A 20,586-nucleotide genomic window follows, 5' to 3' on the forward strand; every position below is an offset into this window, starting at 1 on the left:
CCCCTGGAGAAGGGATAAGCTACCCACTCCAATTTTCTTGGGCTTCTCTGTGGCTCAATTGATAAAGAATCCACCTGCAATGCAGGAGACCTGGGTTCAATCCCTGGGTCGGGAATATCCCCTGGAGGAGGGCATGGCAGCCCACTCCAGTATTCTTGCCTGGAGAATCCCCATGGACAGAGGAGCCTGGCGGGCTACAGTCCGTGGCATCACAAAGAGTCGGAGACGACTGAGCAACTAAGCACAGCACAGTATTCTGTGGTATGCATACTGCATTCTGTTTGTCTGCTCATCCTCCAGTAGATGCTTGGGTTGCTTACAGCTTTTGACTGTTGTTGGATAATGTTGCCATGAACACAAGTATCCAAATATCTGTTTGAATCCTTGTTTTCAATTCTGGAGTTATACATCCATAGAGTGGTATTGCTGGATCATAAGGTAATTCTAGTTTTTAATTTTTTGAGGAGCCACCATACTGTTTTCCACGGCAGCTGCGCCATTTTACATTCCCAACAACAGTGCACAAGGATTCTAGTTTCTTTACATCCTCATCAACATTTGTTATTTTTTCTTTTAAATAACCATCCTAATGAGTGTGGTGGCTCAGATGGTAAAGCGTTTGTCTACAGTGTGGGAGACCTGGGTTCGATCCCTGGGTTGGGAAGATCCCCTGGAGAAGGAAATGGCACCCCACTCCAGTACTATTGCCTGGAAAATCCCATGAATGGAGGAGCCTGGTAGGCTACAGTCCATGGGGTTGCAAAGAGTCAGCCACAACTGAGCAACTTCATTGAGTGTGAACTGGTCTCCTGTGGTTTTGATTTTCATTTTCTTAATGATTAGTAATATTGAGCATTGTTTCCTGTGCTTACTGGCCATATGTATTTCTTCTTTGGAGAAATGTCTGATCAAGTCTTTTGTCTATTTTTTAATGAGATTTTATTGTTGAGTTATTGGAATTCTTTGTGTATTCTGGATATTAACTGCTTATCAGATATATGATTTCCTGATATTTTCTTCCATTCTCTGGGTTGCCTTTTCACTCGGTTGTTCATGTCCTTTGATGCACAAAAGTTTTTAATTTGGTATAGTCTAATTTATTTTTCCTTTGGTTACCTGTGGTTTTGATGTCATATCCAAGAAATTATCATCAAATCCAATGTTGCAAAGTCTTTTCCCTATGTTATTTTCTAAGAGTTTTATAGATTTAGCATCTGTGCTCAGATTGCTCATATCATTTTTAGTTAATTTTTGTATGTGGTATAAGTTGATTTACAATGCTGTGTTTAATTTCTGTTGGACAATAAAATGACTAATTTTATATATACATATATATATATGTATACACACACACACATACATCTGTACATTCTTTTTTCATAATGGTTTATCACAGTTCCCTGTGCTATACAGTTTTTATTTCTTTTAATACTTGGTTTGTGAGGAAAATCATTTCTTAGGAAGCAGCATAGTATTTATATATATAAAAATAGTACAATGTAGGATCTTAAATATATTAGTAATACTGTTTCAAAATTGGAAATCAAAGCTTTGCATTCTGAGGCATTATATCTAAGCTCAATTAATGTACATTTAAATTTCACAAGTTTTCAAACTTGATGAATTAACTGGGGAACAAATCAACTGGGTTTATTGCTTTCTCATCTTTTTCATTTTTTAACTTTTAGGTCTTCATGTGCGTTTGAGCAGGCTGGGTGCTGTTTCAAGACTGCATGAATTTGTGCCTTTTGTAAGTGACTATTAAATTCTGACTTGCTTATATTCTATTTCTAAATACCTCTTGGTTGAGTGGGAAGAAAAAGATACTTTGAAACCTACCTGAATAACTTCCAGTTAATAATTTTATGTCTGTGTCATAGAACATTGAAACCTGAATCATGGTGACTTGGAGTCCTCTAGTTCAAGCCCTTCCATTTTACAGATGAGAAAATGGAGCAATGTATAGTGCCATAGCGTCCAAACCTTTGAGAAATATTGAAATTGATCTCACTCTGTTTCAGGAGGATTTTCAAGTAGAGGTACTGGTTGAATATCCTTTGCGTTGTCTGGTATTGGTTGCCCAGGTTGTTGCTGAGATGTGGCGAAGAAATGGGCTCTCTCTCATTAGCCAGGTATGGCAAGGCGTATTATTCATATTGTGTGTTCATTTTCTGCTTGCTTTTTCCTTTATTAATACATATTTTACTTTGTATCCCTGGATTCTGCTCAGTACTTTTGTTTTCTAGCTCTTGTGTAAACTCAAGGAAGTTTTGGTGACTATATGGACATTTCTCCTTAATCCTGTTAAGTGGATAGGTCAGGTGAAAGCCAGTAATACTACCAGAAACTTTCCCACTAATATATATCTTTTCTGAAGATTACCTTACTTGGGAACTGTAAACTTCCTACCTCCAGTCTTAATTGAACAGCATCTTACAATTTTTCCCTCTGTTTTAGAGCAAATAAGAAGTGCTTTTCCTGAAAGATGGGGAAACAGATTATAAAGATACTGCTTGGGAGAAAAATGGCATTGACTGATTGTAGAAATTTGGTTTACTTTTATTGAAGTGGGTGTTTTAAACTTAGTATGCTTTTCTATGCTCGGTCATGTCTGACTCCGGGACTCCATGGACTATAGCCCGCCAGATTCCTCTGTCCATGGAATTTCCCAGGCAGGAATACTGGAGTGGGTTGCCATTTCCTCCTCCAGGGGATCTTCCTGACCCAAGGATCAAACCTGGGTCTCCTGCATTGCAGGCAGATTCTTTACTGCTAAGCTACTGAGGAAATTCTTACAATTGAACTTGTGGGGAGGGGCAGTCAATTATTTTGTTACATGTTGAGAATAATAACTAGTATAGAGCATTTTAAACTCTGAAATATTTTCATGCCATATTTTCTCACATCATCCTCCCAAATCCCTTAAAACGATTCACAAATTTACAGCTTTTTTTTTTTTTTCCCTGTTACATAGTTCTTGGGGTTTCTAGTTCAGGAAAAATTTAAAGAATAGTTTTTGCTGAGAATTTTGTTTGAAATAAAATGATTCTTCTAGCTTCTGTTCTACCATTTATTTTATAGGTGTTTTATTACCAAGATGTTAAATGCAGAGAAGAAATGTACGATAAAGATATCATTATGCTTCAGGTACCTATTTAAATTTGTTCTGATATGTGTCATAACCTTCCTTCCTATATTCCTTGTAATAGAAGAAGATATTATAAAATAATAACTTTTTTATAACTTATTATTGTATTATGCTTTTATTTACTTAAGTTTTTCCTCACTGTTGAGATGAATATAGAATCATAGAAGCAAAAAAAAAAAAGAATCATAGAAGCAGAAGGGACTGCTACATTATCTTCTGCAGATTTACCTTATAATTTTTCTCATAGCCCTACTAATAGAGACAAAATGTTTCTCCATTTATTACATAGAACTATGGGGCTTGATTTCTTTCACAGATTGGTGCATCTCTAATGGATCCCAACAAGTTTTTATTACTGGTACTTCAGAGGTATGAACTTGCTGATGCTTTTAACAAGACCATATCCATAAAAGACCAGGTAAGTGATAGAAACTGATATGTAAATTAATCCAAAGAAAATATTACTGTTAACTATTTTAATCATATATAAGATTTTTATTTATTTATATATATATATATATCCAAACACCATACACATACATAAAACATACATATACTTCTGAATGTACACACATATACTCTTTTTACTCTATAAAAATTAGAATGTAGTTGGCCCTCCATATCCATGGATGCAGAATCCCGACCTACTAGTCAGTATATATAAGGCGCTTGAGCATCTGTGGATTTTGCTATCTGGAGGTAATCCCCTGAGGATACTGAGTGATGACTGTATATAGATTAACAAAAAGGAGAAGAAAATCACATGAAACTCTGCCTCCTAGAAATGATCACTTTTAAAGTTTTGGTGTCGTTTGTTTTTAAAGGAAGAATTGAATCTTTTATATGTGCTATTTTGCAATTTGCTTCCTGTGTTTAATGAAATATTATGATAGGTTTTTTTTCTTGGCGTTAAAGAAGTATATAACTGCATCATCTTTTTTTAACATAATTTTTAATGGCTGTGCAATATTGCACTTTATGATTGCATTATACTTTAGTCTCCTGTTGCTGAAGGGGTTTTTTGAGCTTTTTTGCTCTTATAAGCATCTCTGCACCTCAAGATTTAAATACTTGCCTACTTATTTTGTTAAGGTAAATTCTTAGGAGTAGATTTGCTAGAGAATGCAGCATACCCTTTCTTATATTTCTTGAATAGATATTGTCAAACTGACTCTCTCTAGCAGTATATACATCTATAATGGCACTGGTACTTTGTTGATCTAATATGTGAAAGTTGGTGTTTAATTTTCATTTGCAGTTTTTTAGTTATCAGTGAGGTTGACTTTGTTTTCATGATTATTGACCTTTTTTTTTTTCCTTTTTGGTAGTGAATTATCTGTTCCTGTCCTTCACCTTTTTCCTGTGTCTGTGAGAGTTCCTTGTTTAGTAAAGATATTCTTTATTTGTATTTATTACCTTTTTTCAGTTTATACTTTGGAATTTTAGCACCTCTTCATTGTTTTAATATTTCATACCAGTTTATAAAGTAGCCTTTGCAATTTATGAATTACATTATTTTATTCTTCAAATTAGAAGTCACTTACAAAGGGACAAAGAATAGGATACAAAATACAAAGCAAATTTTTAGTCATGTTTTTATACTCAATGAAAATGAGTATCTAATTTACTGTAGTATTTAAGTAACAGGTGTTTTAGGGAGGAGTACATTCACCATAGCTGTTAGTTACGTATTTGTAGCCACTGTCTCACCAACCCTGATAAGAAGGAAGCCATAGTACAGGGGAAGTTAAAGGTTAGAATTCTTTTGCTGACTGAAGGCTTAATGGGTAATAACGATAATAAAAACAATAATAATATTTAGTGATTGTTATTGAGTTCTTATTACATGCCGAGTATTGTGACCTTATAGAATTTGAAGTCAGCAAAAGGGAATTATTCATCTCATAATTCTCTGTTGCTGTGGTCTGAAAGAAAATACTGGATTGGCTGGACTGTCAGTGTGATCTTGAAAAAAATGTGTGTTTTATGGAGGCTTTTGGCTCTTATGTAACTAATTTTTTCCTTTAAAACTCTACAGGATTTGGTTAAGCAGTATAATACCTTAATAGAAGAAATGCTTCAAGTCCTCATCTATATTGTGGGTAAGAGTAAAAGATGTTTTGAAACAGAGCATGAGTTACTTTATAGAGAGAACATTAATAAGAACTCTAAGTTACTTTGTTCTTCTCCCAAATATAGCAGAGAATATTAGAGATTAATGTGACTAATGTGACTGATACGTTTAGAAACTCATCTTTAGAAAAGCACAGCTATTACATCTTCATTTTTCAATACCTGATTTGTAATTGTTTGGACTTGTTTGTAGAGGTCTGGAATATAATTATCCTAGTTAGAAACATAGATGTAAAATAAGTATATGTTAGGTGCTAAAAATTTTTTAAATATATGTAAAATTTCAATGTAACATGCATCTAAGTAAGATGTATTTTCATCCGATTCAATTAAATTACTTTGTGCCAATATTGGCCTTACTTCTGCTTTTATATATTCTATATTATAGTCTCTTGATTTTACCAGCTGTGTAAAAGTTCTTAACTTCTTATTCTGGCTCTTGTTTCTACTTTACTGTAGGAGAGACTGCTTTGTATTAATAGTTCCTGGTAAGGATTCTAGCCATTAGCCAAATCTGAAAACATGGGTTTATTTCACTTGCTGTTTGTCAGGAGCTAGTTACTGGCCTAGCTGCTTGTCTCAGCGGAAAGTGTGGTAAACCTTCATTGCCACATGAGATGTAAATCTTCCAGGCACCAACTCTTCTGAAATATTTCCAGAGTATTCTGTAGGAAACTTCTGGAAAAAATGGACAAGTTAAAAATGTGCGAAATATTTTTAAGTTGATGATATACTTTATTAGATTACAGAAACTTAAGGGGAATTTTTGTGTTTGTTCTTGGAATACTATGAAGAATTTCTGCTACTGCTTATTAATACTATGTATTAGAATTGTCAATAGGTTTTGGTGTTTTATATTTTCACTATTTTACTATTGCTATTATATTACTGTTATTTTGTTTACCTAAATTCATTGGATATTTCCTTCTGTGTCATTTTATTTTTAGTTAATACTAGCTACATTTCTAAGTTTATTACTTTTAAGAGCCATCATTTTTTAAAAAGTGTATGTATGTGTAAAATCTCTGATAATATTACAGAGAAAACATCAATAAGTATAAAAGATTTGGATTAGGAATCATAAGATCTAGTCTTGACCTTGCTATAAACTAACAAGAGCTAGTCTTGACCTTGCTATAAACTATCAAGAGCATGCCATTTACATTTTCAGGGGCTCAGATTCTTGATTCGTAAAGTGTAAAAGTAATCTACATGATCTCTAAGATTCTTTCTAGCATGAAACTTAGAGGGTACTGTTCTGGTGAAAAATTGAAAATTACAATATATTTAAAGAGTAATGAATCTGTTGAGAGTGAATTAAATTAACAAAATGCCATTGTTTTGCTGATTTGTAAAATTCAGATCTCTTAGACAAAAAAAAAAAAAAATTCCTGTCTTTGTACTCTAATTCCCCTCTTATAGATATCACGAGACTTTGTACACATGTAGTATTGAAAATCAATGGTGACATAAGATCAAATATATCAAGCCTTCTTTAGGCATTGGGAACTAGATGCTGTTGACACCAGTGACATTCCCATAGTTAAAATTAGCTATTTTCTCTCTCCATTTGGCAGTTTTTTGAGATAAAAAATAGAAATCTGATCATGTGGGCATGCTGGCAATAGCATCCATTCCTGACACACATTACTGTTTTGTCATTTAGCCTATAGAGATATTTTTAAGTATTTTGTCTTTTAGTTTTCACTTTGTTCTTTCTTAAATAACAAGTGGAGACAAACTTGAGGAAGATCTTGAAAGAAGAGCTGTTGTTTCATGATCCATTGTTGCTGTTTTTCAGTTGCTTAGTTGTGTCTGACCCTTTGTGACCCCATGGACTGCAGCATGTGACTTCCCTGTCCTTCACCATCTCCTGGAGCTTGCTTAAACTTATGTCCATTGTGTTGGTGATACCATCTAACTATCTTGTCCTCTGTCATCCCCTTCTCCTCCTGCCTTCCATATTTCCCAGCATCAGGGTCTTTTCGAATGAGTCAGTTCTTTGCATCAGGTGGCCAAAGTACTGGAGCTTCAGCTTCAGCCTCAGTCCTTCCAGTGAATAGTCAAGGTTGATTTCCTTTAGGATTAATGGTTTGATCTCCTTGCTGTCCAAGGGACTCTCAGGAGTCTTCTCCAATACCACAGTTAGAAAGCATCAATTCTTTAGCACACAGCCTTCTTTATGGTCCATCTCTCACATCCATACATGACTACTAGAAAAACCATAGCTTTGACTATACAGACCTTTGTTGGCAAATTGATATCTTTGCTTTTTAATATACTGTCTATGTTTGTTATAGCTTTTCTTCCAAGGAGCAAGCATCTTTTAATTTCATGTTGTCCCATGATGGCCACTACCCTTTTTTTTGTTTTTTGGATTAGTAGTACATGCTTATTTAATTGAGGGGCTTTGTTTATATTCGAGTGTGTGTATATTAATGTGTGTGTGTTTAAGTTAAGACAAGCCCTGTGTTACTCAGATCTCTGTATTTTTCTTCCTCTTTCAACATATAGACTGTTGTTCAGGTTTAGAAACATGTTCAAATAACTTTTGGTCACTCTCTCATAGATTTGATTTAATGCAGTGTTCTTGATTTAAGTGGAAAGCAATTAACTCTTACTTTTTCTTTTCATTTTTGCATTAGGAGAGCGTTACGTACCTGGAGTAGGAAACGTGACCAAAGAAGAGGTCACAATGAGAGAAATTATTCACTTGCTTTGTATTGAACCCATGCCGCATAGTGCCATTGCCAAAAATTTACCTGAGAATGTAAGTCCAGTTTTGTCTTTTTACTCCATTCACATCAAGATAGGATAGTTTTTTCTTTTCTTTAGTTGGAAGCTCTTGAAGTTTTAGGAAAATTTATTTTGATTTTCAGATATAAAACTCTCACCATTAATTTTTTAGTAGTATAAACCTTAATTCTGGGCTTTGGGGCATTAGGAAGCATTTTAGAGATATCCTGGCTATTTAGAAAACACTTTAGAGCAATAAACTCTTTAATTTTTTTACTTTAACATAAATTTTCTCCAGAGGAAAAGAGAACTTTGTGAAATACTGAAACTATTTGGGTGGTGTGTTAGTCTGGGTCTTCTGAGAAGCAGATATGAAGACAAAACATTTAAGGTTTTATTAGGAACAATGACTGTGAGAGGATTGATGAGGGAGCTGGGAAAGGCTGGGGGAGCCATCAAGCTGTAGTGCAAGTCTGATTCCAGATGAAGAAAGAGGGAAGGAAGATTAGGTAGGAATGTCCTGGACTGCTGGGTAGTCTAATCAAGGTTTGATGCCTTCCCATGCCTCCCTGAGTGAGCCTGCATTAGTGTCTCTGTTCCTCTAACTAGAGGTCTGCAGGGTGCATTCTCATGGCCATTCCACATGATATTTACATTCAGTATTGTTGATATTTAAGCAGTAATCCTAAAGATTATAAGTCATAATTTTTAACATATTTTTAAATTATGCATTAGAACAATGATTCTTATAAGAGGTTAAACTTACCTTTACTATCAAGGCTTTCCAGAGAAGTAGAATAGAAATAACCCCTGACTCTTGGTCATTTTTCTTGCAAAATATCCATAGTGCTTTTCTAGTTTCACTGTTAACTGATTCTCAAACTTTAACCATATCACCTTCATAATTTCTGCACATCTGTCTACCAATTTTAGAAATTACTAGTACATTTTAAAATTACAATTTAAATTTTTCTAGTACAACTTAAAATTTTCCCTTAGCATCTTTCTAAGCAACAATACAATGAAATAGTAGGTTTGACATTTTAGATTAATTTTTTCTTAATACATGTTAAGATAAATGAATAATTGTTCAAAAATTTAAGGATATATGTGTACCACATAAAAACAATTTCACATACCAGTAGTGATATACATACCATCAGTTTAGTTCAATCACTTAGTCATGTCCAGCTGTTTGGGACCCCATGAACTGCAACATGCCTGGCCTCCCTGTCTATCACCAACTCCCAGAGTTTGCTCAAACTCATGTCCATTGAGTCAGTGATGCCATCCAACCATCTCATCCTCTGTCATCCCCTTCTCCTCCCACCTTCAGTCTTTCCCAGAATCAGGGTCTTTTCAAATGTGTTAGTTCTTCACATCAGGTGGCCAAACTATTGGAGTTTCAGCTTCAACATCAGTCCTTCCAATGAATATTCAGGACTGATTTCCTTTAGGATGAACTGGTTGGGTCTCCTTGCAGTCCAAGGGACTCTCAAGAGTCTTCTCCAACACCACAGTTCAAAAGCATCAATTCTTCAGCACTCAGCTTTCTTTGTAGTCCAACTCTCACATCTGTACGTGACTACTGGAAACACCATAGCTTTTACTAGATGAACCCTTGTTGGCAAAGTAATGTCTCTGCTTTTTAATATGCTGTCTAGGTTGGTCATAACTTTTCTTCCAAGGAACAAGCGTCTTTTAATTTCATGGCTGCAGTCACCATCTGCAGTGATTTTGGAGCCAAAAAAATAAATACATACCATATTTAAATAAATAAATACCAAAAATAAATAAATATATACCATAAATACCGTAAATAAATACCAAAAAAATACATAGCATATTTTGCCAAAAAATAGCAAGCTTTAATGTATACCCTTACTTTTCACTCCTTTCAAGTACATTTTTAAAGGAGGCTAGAGCTAAATTTCTTAATTTTTGCAGGGCTATAGGAACCTATGAGCTTGCTTTAGTATATTGACTAAGTCCTTATCCTGATTTTAAATGACTTCATTGAAAAAAAGAAGAAGATTCCTTGTTGGGACTTCCCGGTAGTCCAATGGTTAGGACTCTGCCTTTCCCCTGGAGGGCGTGTGGGTTCAATTCCTGGTTGAAGAACTAAGATCCCACATGGGATGTAGCTTGGCCAAAAAGAAAAATAAAATTTTTTTGTTAAAGGAAAAGTTCAAGCCAATTTGGAAAAAAAAAATTATAATTGCGGAAGCCAGAATATATTTGGACATCTATATATGTGTTTTACCATAGATCCTATTTATTTTGTTACCTTGGTTTTAGGGATTAGCTCAGCATGGACATGTGCTTAAATGATGTGGGTGAGTAACATACTAGATAAATAAAATAACAGTTTCTTTGAATTATTGGTTGTATGTATATACATATACGAGGGCAAATTTAGATTACATTTCTTCCTTAAGCAGTTTATACAGGCGTCTTACCTCTGTTAAGAAATCCATCCCTCAAAACAAAGCTAATAGGTTTTAGACCTAATTTTTAAATATTGGAAATTGATCTTATTTTGAATTATTTTTAAAACACTCAAAAATGCTTTGAAACGGTGTTTCAGTTCACAGTAAGAGAAAACAAAGTCATTATGTGAAGGTAAAAATGACAAAAATATTGTTTCAACAGGAAAATAATGAAACTGGCTTAGAGAACGTCATAAACAAAGTGGCCACATTTAAGTAAGTACTTAATATTTATGCTTATTCTGAAAGGTAGGCCAATTTTTGTCTTGTAATTTGAATTCTTGTAGAAGTTCTGAAGTTCTTTCTTAAACTGCTAAAAACAGAATCCAAGTATAGACAGAGATCATAGGTGAGATCTAGGGGTACTGTAGGCACTTAGTACCTGTATGCTGAAGAAGTGAGTATTTTTTGGCAAACCAATGAGAACTATCCACTTTTTATATTAGGTGACTTAATAAGTAAACAAACCTTTCTGATAGTCTCTTTCCCATCAATTCTAAGCCATGACTTCATTTATTCTATTAAATTTTCATTTTGTATACTAATTTAAAATATTTCTCTGCTAGGATTAAAACATTTTGCAATCATTTGATTCTTTGAGATGTGTAAAATGGAAATAAGATTTTAAAAGGTTAAAAGGTTAATTCTTGAAATTAAAATAATTGATACTAGTAGTGAATTTCTACTTGTTATTGTCATGTATTCATAAATAAATTGCTAGTATCAAATACCTTTAAAAATAGAATATAGCTTTTTTATGCTCTAATAATATTCAGGAAGATATTTCACTTACTTTGATAGAGAGCAAAAGCCATTTAATGTGCAGTATGCTCCTTTTGGCTTTGGTGTTTTTCCTTATAGTTCTCTATAGAGGATCACTATTTTATTTTCATTTATGATTTCCTAAGGACATGATATCTTAACTGCTATTTTAGATTTCGCCTTAGACAATGTAGGCTTTAGTTGAATAGTCAGTCTTAGGCTTCAGAGGCTAAAAACAAAGCCTTAGGGATTTAAGTAGGGCATGGAATCAGATCTACATGGTATAAAATAAACTTTTTCATATTTGTTTAAATTTCATAATTATGAGCCACAACTGTTACCAGGACTTTGAGCTTACAGTGTTAAATTTTTTAGTTTATTTTCATGAAATGAAATTTGTCATTCAATTTAAGCAAGCTGAATGAGGTATGATTGTTTTCTTTCTCTTGATTTTAAGATTAATTTTTAGGTTCTTACTTTGTGTTACTCTATACTTCAAGAGCAGTGCAGTTCACCTCTGTATTTTCTGTCTTTTTAGGAAACCTGGTGTATCAGGCCATGGAGTTTATGAACTGAAGGATGAATCACTGAAAGACTTTAATATGTACTTTTATCATTACTCCAAAACACAGCATAGCAAGGTATGAAAAGTTACCCTTTTCAGTAAATAAACCGAAAATGCTTTAGGCTTTCCAGCTCCATAGGCAATTCCCTGGTTTTTCTGTAGTTTCATACTGGTTTTCATTATTAGAGGGCATTATCTCACCCAAGAAATTAAAATTGAGTCAATAATACTATCTAGTATGTAGTCACTATTCAAATTTTCCTGATTATACCAAAAATATTCTTTATAGTAGTGTTGGGGTAGGAGGATTCAATCAAAGATCATGCACTTCATTTGCTGTCGTGTTTCTATAATCTCCTTTAATTGGGAATACTCATTTTGCCTTTTTTTGTTTTTCATAACATTGACATTTCTGTCAATGTCAACTAGTATAGACTAGTTGTCTTTTAGAATGTCCAGTATTCCGGATATGTCTAATTTTATTCCCATGAGTAGATTCAAGCTAAGCATTTTGGAGCAAGAATACTACATAGGTGACATACTGTATCTCATCAGTAAATGCATAATGTCTGTTCTATTAAGGGTGATGTTAAGTTAGATCACTTAGTTAAGGTGATGAGTGATGTTAAGTTAGACCATTCAGTTAAGTTTGATGTCTGGCTTTGTTGTTATAAAATGAATAATTTCCAGTTTTTAGTACAATGCCCTGTATATAATAGACACTAGGTAAATATTGTTGACTGAAAGAAATGGGGAACTAAATTAGTGATGAGGATTATTACCATCTATTTTGCAGTGACCTTCCCTAGGACGATGATTTTGTTTCTGGAATAAGGTAGCATTTGAATACATATTTCAGTATGTAAAATATTTTGGTAGGTTTCCTGCCTACTTCAGAGTACTCCATTTGTTTCATGCTTGTCAAGTGTTATATTTTAAGATAGGCCTTTTTTTTTTCAATATATATAGGCTGAACATATGCAGAAGAAAAGGAGAAAACAGGAAAACAAAGATGAAGGTAAAAAGTGAGATTCTGAGTTGACTGACTTTGTATTCTGATTTTGTAGCAGTAAAGCATATAGTGTTTTGTTTTTGTTGTTTTTTTAAGTGAGCAACTAATGGAATGCAAAGCACCCTTTGTTTCTTGTTGACATATTAAGGCATAGTGTACATCAGTGATGATAGAATTTTAAATTTTAACAAATGGAGTTTATTTTGGGTGACTTACATAGTGATTCATATTTCCCATAGTATAGATGTTTTTAGTGCTTTATAGATAACAAAGATCCTGTGTTGTTTTACATGTAGTATATGACTCTGATATTTGCAATTTAGCATGTCATATAACCCAAATAAAATTATAACTGTTTATCTCTTCTGACATTGATCTCCTGCCCACCTTAGCATTACCACCACCACCACCTCCTGAATTCTGCCCTGCTTTCAGCAAAGCAGTTAACCTTCTCAATTGTGATATCATGATGTACATTCTCAGGACCATATTTGAGCGGGCAGTAGATCCAGATTCTAACTTGTGGACTGAAGGAATGCTCCAGATGGTATGTATCCTAAAAGTATTTTCTCTCTTTCAGATACTTTCTTTACTTCATAGAGGTCTTAAGGGCCTGGAGAAGATCCCTAGTCTACCTTTCTGACCTTCAGTTAGAACCACAGCTAGAGCACCTGAGACCTAAAAGCCATTGAAAACAGCTCAGATGTGACACAGATTTCCTTGTGACACAGTCTCAGGTTTTTAGGATCCTTACTCTTGGGAATCATTTGCATTAAAAAAAAAATAAAAATAAAAGCAGAGGAAAAACGGAAAAGGCCTATTCCTGCTAGTAATAAATTGGCATGTCATTATCGTATCACAGTTAGTTTCCTATATTTTTATTTCACATGTACTATTTCATAGGGTTGTTTGAGACTTAGCTCATTAAATGGAAGCAACTATTTTTTTCTCCATACTGTTAGAGATAAGTTACTTAATAGTGTCACCTTTGGTAGCACCTGCCTAACTGAATTTCCTTGACTGTTACTGACCTAGAGGCTCTAAATGATGTCATACTCTATGTGTACCTCACGTTTTTTTCAATAACAGTGGTAAATAAATGCAGTAAAACTTTCAACCCATAGAGACATATTTAAAATCAAAAGTTAAAAATTTTCTCCCTGCCTCCTAACGCATATATAAAAGGTTTGTGTCTTTCGGAAGTTATTCCACATTAGTGCATATAGGCCTAACACATACTCAGTAGCTGCATATTCCATTATGGACATCTATGATACATTTAACTATCTCTTATTAATAGGCTTTTAGGTTGTTTTTAGGTCTTTGTATAATAAAGAACACTTTCCAGGTGACTCAGTGGTAAAGCATCTGCCTGCCAGTGCAGGAGATGTGGCTTCAATCCCTGGAGGAGGAAATGGCAACCCACTCTAGTATTCTTGCTGAGAAAATTCCATGGACAGAGAAGCCTGGCAGGCTACAGTCCACGGGATTTCCAAAGAGTTGGAGATGACTTAGCAACTAAACAACAGAATCCTACTCATGAGGGTGCACACACACATAATAAAGAACACTAAAATGAACGTTGTATAAATACCTTTGTGTACTTAAGTAAGTGAATCTACCACACTGATTCCTAGTTCTGGGTCTGTATGTTTACATTACTGATAGATATTGTCTAATTGGCCTCCAAAAACATTATACTGGTTTACTTTCCCATTACCAGCGTGATGAGAAATGCCTGCTTCCTAACACTTTTGTCACTCCTGTATTATAATAAGCTCTAAAATTTGCCATTTAATAGGTGAAAAATAGATGATCTTGTTTCACTTACATTTCTTTAAGTGAGGCTGAATGTTTTATTTGTTTATTTCTTGACTGTGTAATGCAGCTCGCAGGAACTTCCCTGACCAGGGGATTTAACGCAGGCCAAGGCATTGGAAGCCTAAAATCTTAACCAGTAGGCCACCAGGGAACCCCCAAGGTTGAACATTTTTCATACGTGTATATATCATTTCTTTCTCTGTGAACTGCTTGTTCATAAACTTTGCACATTTTTTTACCTATCAGATTGCTTATTTTTATACTTCTATTTAAAATATACTTACCCGAAGAAGCACAGTTTTAAAGATCTTGTCCTATTTTCCTCTTTCAGGCATTTCATATTCTAGCATTGGGTTTACTAGAAGAAAAGCAACAGCTTCAAAAATCTCCTGAAGAAGAAGTGACATTTGACTTTTACCATAAGGCCTCAAGTATGTTTTAGTATCATTTTCAGTAGTTTCGACTACTTGTCAATTTGTAATGGAAAATTTAATTGATGGAGTTTTTTTTCCCCTTATTTATTTTTTTAATCTATTTTTTAATTGGAGGAAAATTGCTTTACAGTGTTGTGTTGGTTTCTGCCATACAGCAATGCAAATTAGCCATAATTATACATATATCACCTCCCTCTTGAGTTTCTCTCCCTCCTCTCACCCCGCCCCTCTGGATCATGACAGAGTGCTGGTCAGGCACTTCTCACCAGCATCTGTTTTACACATGGTGGTGAACATACGTCTGTGCTACTTTCTTCATTTGCCTCACTCTCTCCTTTCCCCACTGCGTCCACAAGTCTGTTCTCTGTCTGCATCTCCATTCCTTCCCTGAAAATAGACTCATCAATACCATTTTTGTAGATTCCATATATATATATAAATATATGATATTTATTTTTCTGACTTACTTCATTCTGTATAATAGGCTCTAGATTTATCCACTTCACTAGAACTGACTCAGATGCGTTCTTTTTTTTATGGCTGAGTAATATTTCATTTTATATATGTACCACATCTTCCTTATCCATTCATCTGTCAATGAACATCTAGGTTGCTTACATGTCCTACTGTAAATAATATAGTGCTACTATGAACATTAGGATACATGTGTCTTTTTCAGTTATGGTTTTCTCAGGGTATATGCCCAGTGGTGGGATTATTGGATCATATGACAGTTTTGTTCCTAGTTTTTTAAAAAATTTCTATACTATTCTCCATAGTGGCTGTATCAATTTACATTCCCACCAACAGTGCAAGAGGGTTTCTGATAAAGTTTAGTTAGTCCTTAAGATGGAAAACTCTGAAATTGCTTTAAATCTTTTTCTAGCATCTTTAGTTTTTAAAATTTTCAATAGTGCAAATAATGTTTTTTAATCCTCACAACAGTCCTTTTACTGCACAATCTCACCCCCCCCCCTTTTGTGGGGGCTGCATACATTGAAGCTTTCTTACTTTCATTCCTTGTCTCAGTATTATCAAATATACGCTGCTATATCAACCATAATATTCACTGTACCCATCTATGAAGGTTATTGATGTTTCTGAATTTAAAATGACTGCAGAAGTCTGAGTGAATGATAATGTGTTTGCATCGTTTTCAACCTAGAAGAGCAGGATAGGTTTAGATTAGATTTTTATTAAATGCTATGTCATTAAAACAGTTTTTTCAGAGCACATTCTAAGAACATCTGATTTATAAAATCAATAAGAGAAAAGCATCTCATTTTCTATTTAAACACTTTTTTAAAAAATTCTTGCATACAGCCTAAACCCATTCCGTTTATGGATATGACAGCTCTCACTTCCATATTTTTGTGAGCTTTGGTTCTCAGTATTTTTACTAGACAGTGAGTGAAGTAAGGAAAGGCAAGAGACAGATCACTAAGGGTAGTTTACACTTTGCAGACCCAGTGGAAAATGTACAAGAGAGACCTAAAGTAATTCCAGTTTTTCAAGTTATTTAATTTACTATTTGGTACTTCATGTGATTGCAGATAATCAATGTAGTTAAGGGATTGAGTCCAAACTTTATCAATGTGAATAACATTAACTATAAATTAAAATTTATATGTAATTATGAAGATACATGTTTATGATGTAGAATTTTTGTGTTTTAAAAAAGGATTGGGAAGTTCAGCCATGAATGCTCAGAATATACAAATGCTTTTGGAAAAACTCAAGGCAATTCCACAGTTAGAAGGCCAGAAGGACATGATTACGTGGATACTCCAGGTAAACCTAAAAATAAACGAATCCTATCTTGGTTTAAATATTTAAGAATCCTAGGAGAAGGAAACGGCAACCCACTCCAGTACCCTTGCCTAGAAAATCCCATGGACGGAGGAGCCTGGTGTCCATGGGGTATCTCAAAGAGTCAGAACTGAGCGACTTCACTTTCATCAATAAATTACAATTTTCAAACTCAAAAAAAAAAAAAAAAAGAATCCTCTGTTTGCCTCTAAGGTTAAATCACAGTATTTGCTAATTGTAAAATTATTTGTTACTGATCTTCATGGTCACTTGTAATTTTTCATGTTAGTAATACTAATTTCCCTATGTTTTAGTGGAGGGGTCTTTTTAATAAATTAAAATTTATTTTGTTAGTCAGTAAATATGTATTGTAAACCTGCTTTGTGCCATGCTCATTTCTAGACTCTGAAAAAGATAAGGTGCTTGTTATCATGGAGTATACATTGAGATACAGACAATAAACAAAAAAATATCAGGATAATTCAGTAGATGAGTAGGGGTAACTTTAGATGGGTAATCAGAAAAGGCTGGCTTTAGGTAGTAACTTGGAACTGAATGACATGGGGCCAGTCTTACAGTAATCTGGGAAAGTACTCCTGATTGAGGAGACGGCAGTGCAAAAGCTCTGAGGTGGCCAGAGACAAGGCTAGTGTGACGGGAACATAATGGGGAAGGTAGAGAAAGGTAGGCAGCAAAATCAGAGACGTTGCCAGGGGCCAGGTCATATGGGATCTTACAAGTCAAGGGTAAATGGATTGTAGGGGCAAGAATAAAAACAGGAACACCATTAAAAGATGACTACAGTAAACCTAGTAAGAAATGAGCCTGACATAGGCTAGAGGGCAGATGGCAAGAAGCTGGACTGAGTCAGGTATGATGTGATGGTAGGAACTATAGAACTTGCTGATAGATTTGATGGAAGGAATGAGAGAAATCAAAGATGACTTAACTTGGAGCTTGAACTATTGAGTAGATGGCAGTGCCTTTGGGGAGAAGTTGATGAGATGTAGAGAAGAGAGGTCAGGAATGTTACTTTAATGGAAAACCCTCCAACTGGAAACATGGAACCAAGGTTATGAAGTTTCTTCTCACTGTATTTATTAAAATATTTTTATGTTATCAGCTAGATATTATTTTGATAATTAGAATATAGAGTGGTTATTTGCCACATTTATATCAATTGGAGATCTTTGTACTGCTTTGTAATTCAAGCAGTCTGTCCTTTTGATTACTTAATCAGAAATACTTCTTAAACAAGTGTGATGTAATTTGATATGTAACTATAAGATAATGTTATAACCAAGATTTTTCTTGAAGATTTCATGAATATTTAGTATTTTTCTTAAACCTACCAATATAATCATTTTAAAATATAAAACAAAAACAAATAAAAGAAGTGAAGTAGATAACTATTTTATAGATTTCATTCATATGTGGAATTTTTTTTTTCATATGTGGAATATTAAATTAATTGATGAAATTAAATAAATAAACGAATAGATCAAACCAAAACCAATCACATATATACAGAGAACAGAGTAGTGATTACCAGAAGGAAGGGAGTAAGGGGAGAGTGAAATGGGTAAAGGGAGTCAAACTGTATCATAATGGATGGAGACTAAGGTTTTGATGTGAGCATGCTATAGTGTACAGAGATGTAGAAATACAACATTGTGCACATGAAACTTGTAGAATGTTACAAGCCAGTGATAACCTCAATTAACAAAAAGTGAACTGAACTATCATTTAGTCCAACATTTATATCCTATGTAAATGGTGTTATAAATTGGAGATCTGGCCCTGAAAGTTTATTTTTCTATTACATACCAAAGTTCATTGTCAAACTATATAAAAAGCACAAATGTCTGATCTTATAAACATTAGATATTTTATCTAAATGGTTAATATAAAGTTTTGTTGTAAGTTTCTTGTGGGAGGTTTTCCCACATGAAACTGAGGCTCTTTCAAAATATAAATACTGTAAGTTTTATGGATGTGCTATCTTATTTCTGAAATCTTGATATTTATTATTAATAAAAAGAATGATATAGCTCTTCCTGGGCACTGACTGCAGAGGTAGCCATCCCCTACTTGGCATCATGGCCATTCTCATAAAAGCCCAAGATTGTCAAAAAGAGGACCTGAGGACAAGAAGGTCATCTGGCACCAGTCAGGCCAATATGTCAAAATTAAATGTAACTGAAGAAAAACCAGAGGCATTGACAGTGGGATGCCAGAAGACTCAGGGGCCAGATAATGTTGGGAGCAACAGGAAAACAAAGCACATGCTACCCAGTGGCTTCCGAAAGTTCCTGGTCCATGACATTGAGGAGCTTGAGGTACTGCTGGTGTGCAACAAATCTTACTGTACACCAAATCTTATTGTACAAACAAATCTGTCTCCTCCAAGAACTGCAAAGCAGTTGTGGAGAGAACAGCCCAGCTGGCCGCCCGAGTCACCAGTCCCTGTGGCAGGTTGTGTAGTGAGGATAGCGAGTACGCAACAAATGTGCATGTTGTGTCAATAAAACCGTAAAACTCAGACATGAAAAGAGCAAGATAGATCTGTGTAAGCTACTTGCAAACACCTCTAAAGATAAATGATTCAATGAAAATGGAAAGTAGGAAGCAACATATAATAGTAGGATCAGTTTTTATGAGAATATATATAAAAAAATACATATTCTGATTTTTTTTTCCTGCAAAGACATGCTAATTATCTTTAAATTCAGTTGATTTGGGTGAGAGGGACTGGCATCAGGAAGAAAAGATTTCACTTTCCATATTATATCTTTGTCTTTATGTCTTTGCCTAGCAATGTTATTTGAAATTAAAAAAAATTTTTTTCCACTAGAAAACAGAGGTATGCTTATCCTTGCTATATTTATATGTATGTGTGTATGCGTGTGTGAGTGTGTGTGTAAACAGCTTAAATGAAAGACATTTGGAAACATGACAAAATCAGATGAGTGAATGTTTCTGTTCCTGTTCAATTTAACCAAACTTTAACCAAACTTTTTTTTTCAACATTTCGTCTGTTTTTCACAGATGTTTGACACCGTGAAGCGATTAAGAGAAAAATCTTGTTTAATTGTAGCAACTACATCAGGATCAGATTCTATTAAGAATGATGAGGTAATAACATTATAATGACGGAGATGTTCATCTCTGTCTTTGAACTTCACTGGCATGAGGGAGCTGCTTCTGTTAGGTACAAGGAACCTATTTATTGTAAGATATATAGGAAAAGCAGAGGAAATTGCTTTTCAGTGGAGCTCTGTTGAAAAATACCATATTTTATTAATTTTTGAAGTATTTTAATATCAGAAGTTAGAATGTCTTACAATCCATGCCTTCTTAGTATTTAATCAGTAGCATTCGTAGTGGAACACAGGATTATGGTGCATCTTAAATTCAATAAAATGCAGTAATATTTAGGTCATGAATTTTTCCATAGTATAATGAATCAGGTTTTGAGGATTCCAGTCTTAAAATTGTTAAAATATTTTTACTTGTGGTTATTAGCTATCTTTTCTAAAAGGAAAACACTGCTGTTAAGTTAAAATAAGTAAAAGGACACCAATATATCTCAGTAATGTTGTTAAAATTCTCATCCTTAACAACGGGTCTAGGAGTATCTGTTAGACATCACCAAGTTGATTTTAAATTGATTAAAT

General features: G+C 34.2%; 1 protein-coding gene across 1 annotated transcript in view; it reads left to right on the forward strand.

Annotated features, from left to right (window-relative positions):
• Positions 1–20,586, forward strand: part of UBR1 (ubiquitin protein ligase E3 component n-recognin 1) — a 119,949-nt gene that overhangs the window by 63,680 nt on the left and 35,683 nt on the right. The window contains exons 16-28 of the mRNA XM_043471437.1: positions 1,689–1,750; positions 2,022–2,132; positions 3,082–3,147; positions 3,465–3,566; positions 5,187–5,250; positions 7,927–8,051; positions 10,670–10,722; positions 11,807–11,909; positions 12,803–12,851; positions 13,238–13,392; positions 14,998–15,097; positions 16,782–16,891; positions 19,958–20,044. Of these exons, the coding sequence (XP_043327372.1) occupies positions 1,689–1,750; positions 2,022–2,132; positions 3,082–3,147; positions 3,465–3,566; positions 5,187–5,250; positions 7,927–8,051; positions 10,670–10,722; positions 11,807–11,909; positions 12,803–12,851; positions 13,238–13,392; positions 14,998–15,097; positions 16,782–16,891; positions 19,958–20,044 (1,187 nt within the window). The remainder of the gene's footprint in view (positions 1–1,688; positions 1,751–2,021; positions 2,133–3,081; positions 3,148–3,464; positions 3,567–5,186; positions 5,251–7,926; positions 8,052–10,669; positions 10,723–11,806; positions 11,910–12,802; positions 12,852–13,237; positions 13,393–14,997; positions 15,098–16,781; positions 16,892–19,957; positions 20,045–20,586) is intronic.

Source organism: Cervus canadensis, chromosome 6 (assembly GCF_019320065.1).
Source record: "Cervus canadensis isolate Bull #8, Minnesota chromosome 6, ASM1932006v1, whole genome shotgun sequence".
NCBI lineage: Eukaryota > Metazoa > Chordata > Mammalia > Artiodactyla > Cervidae > Cervus > Cervus canadensis.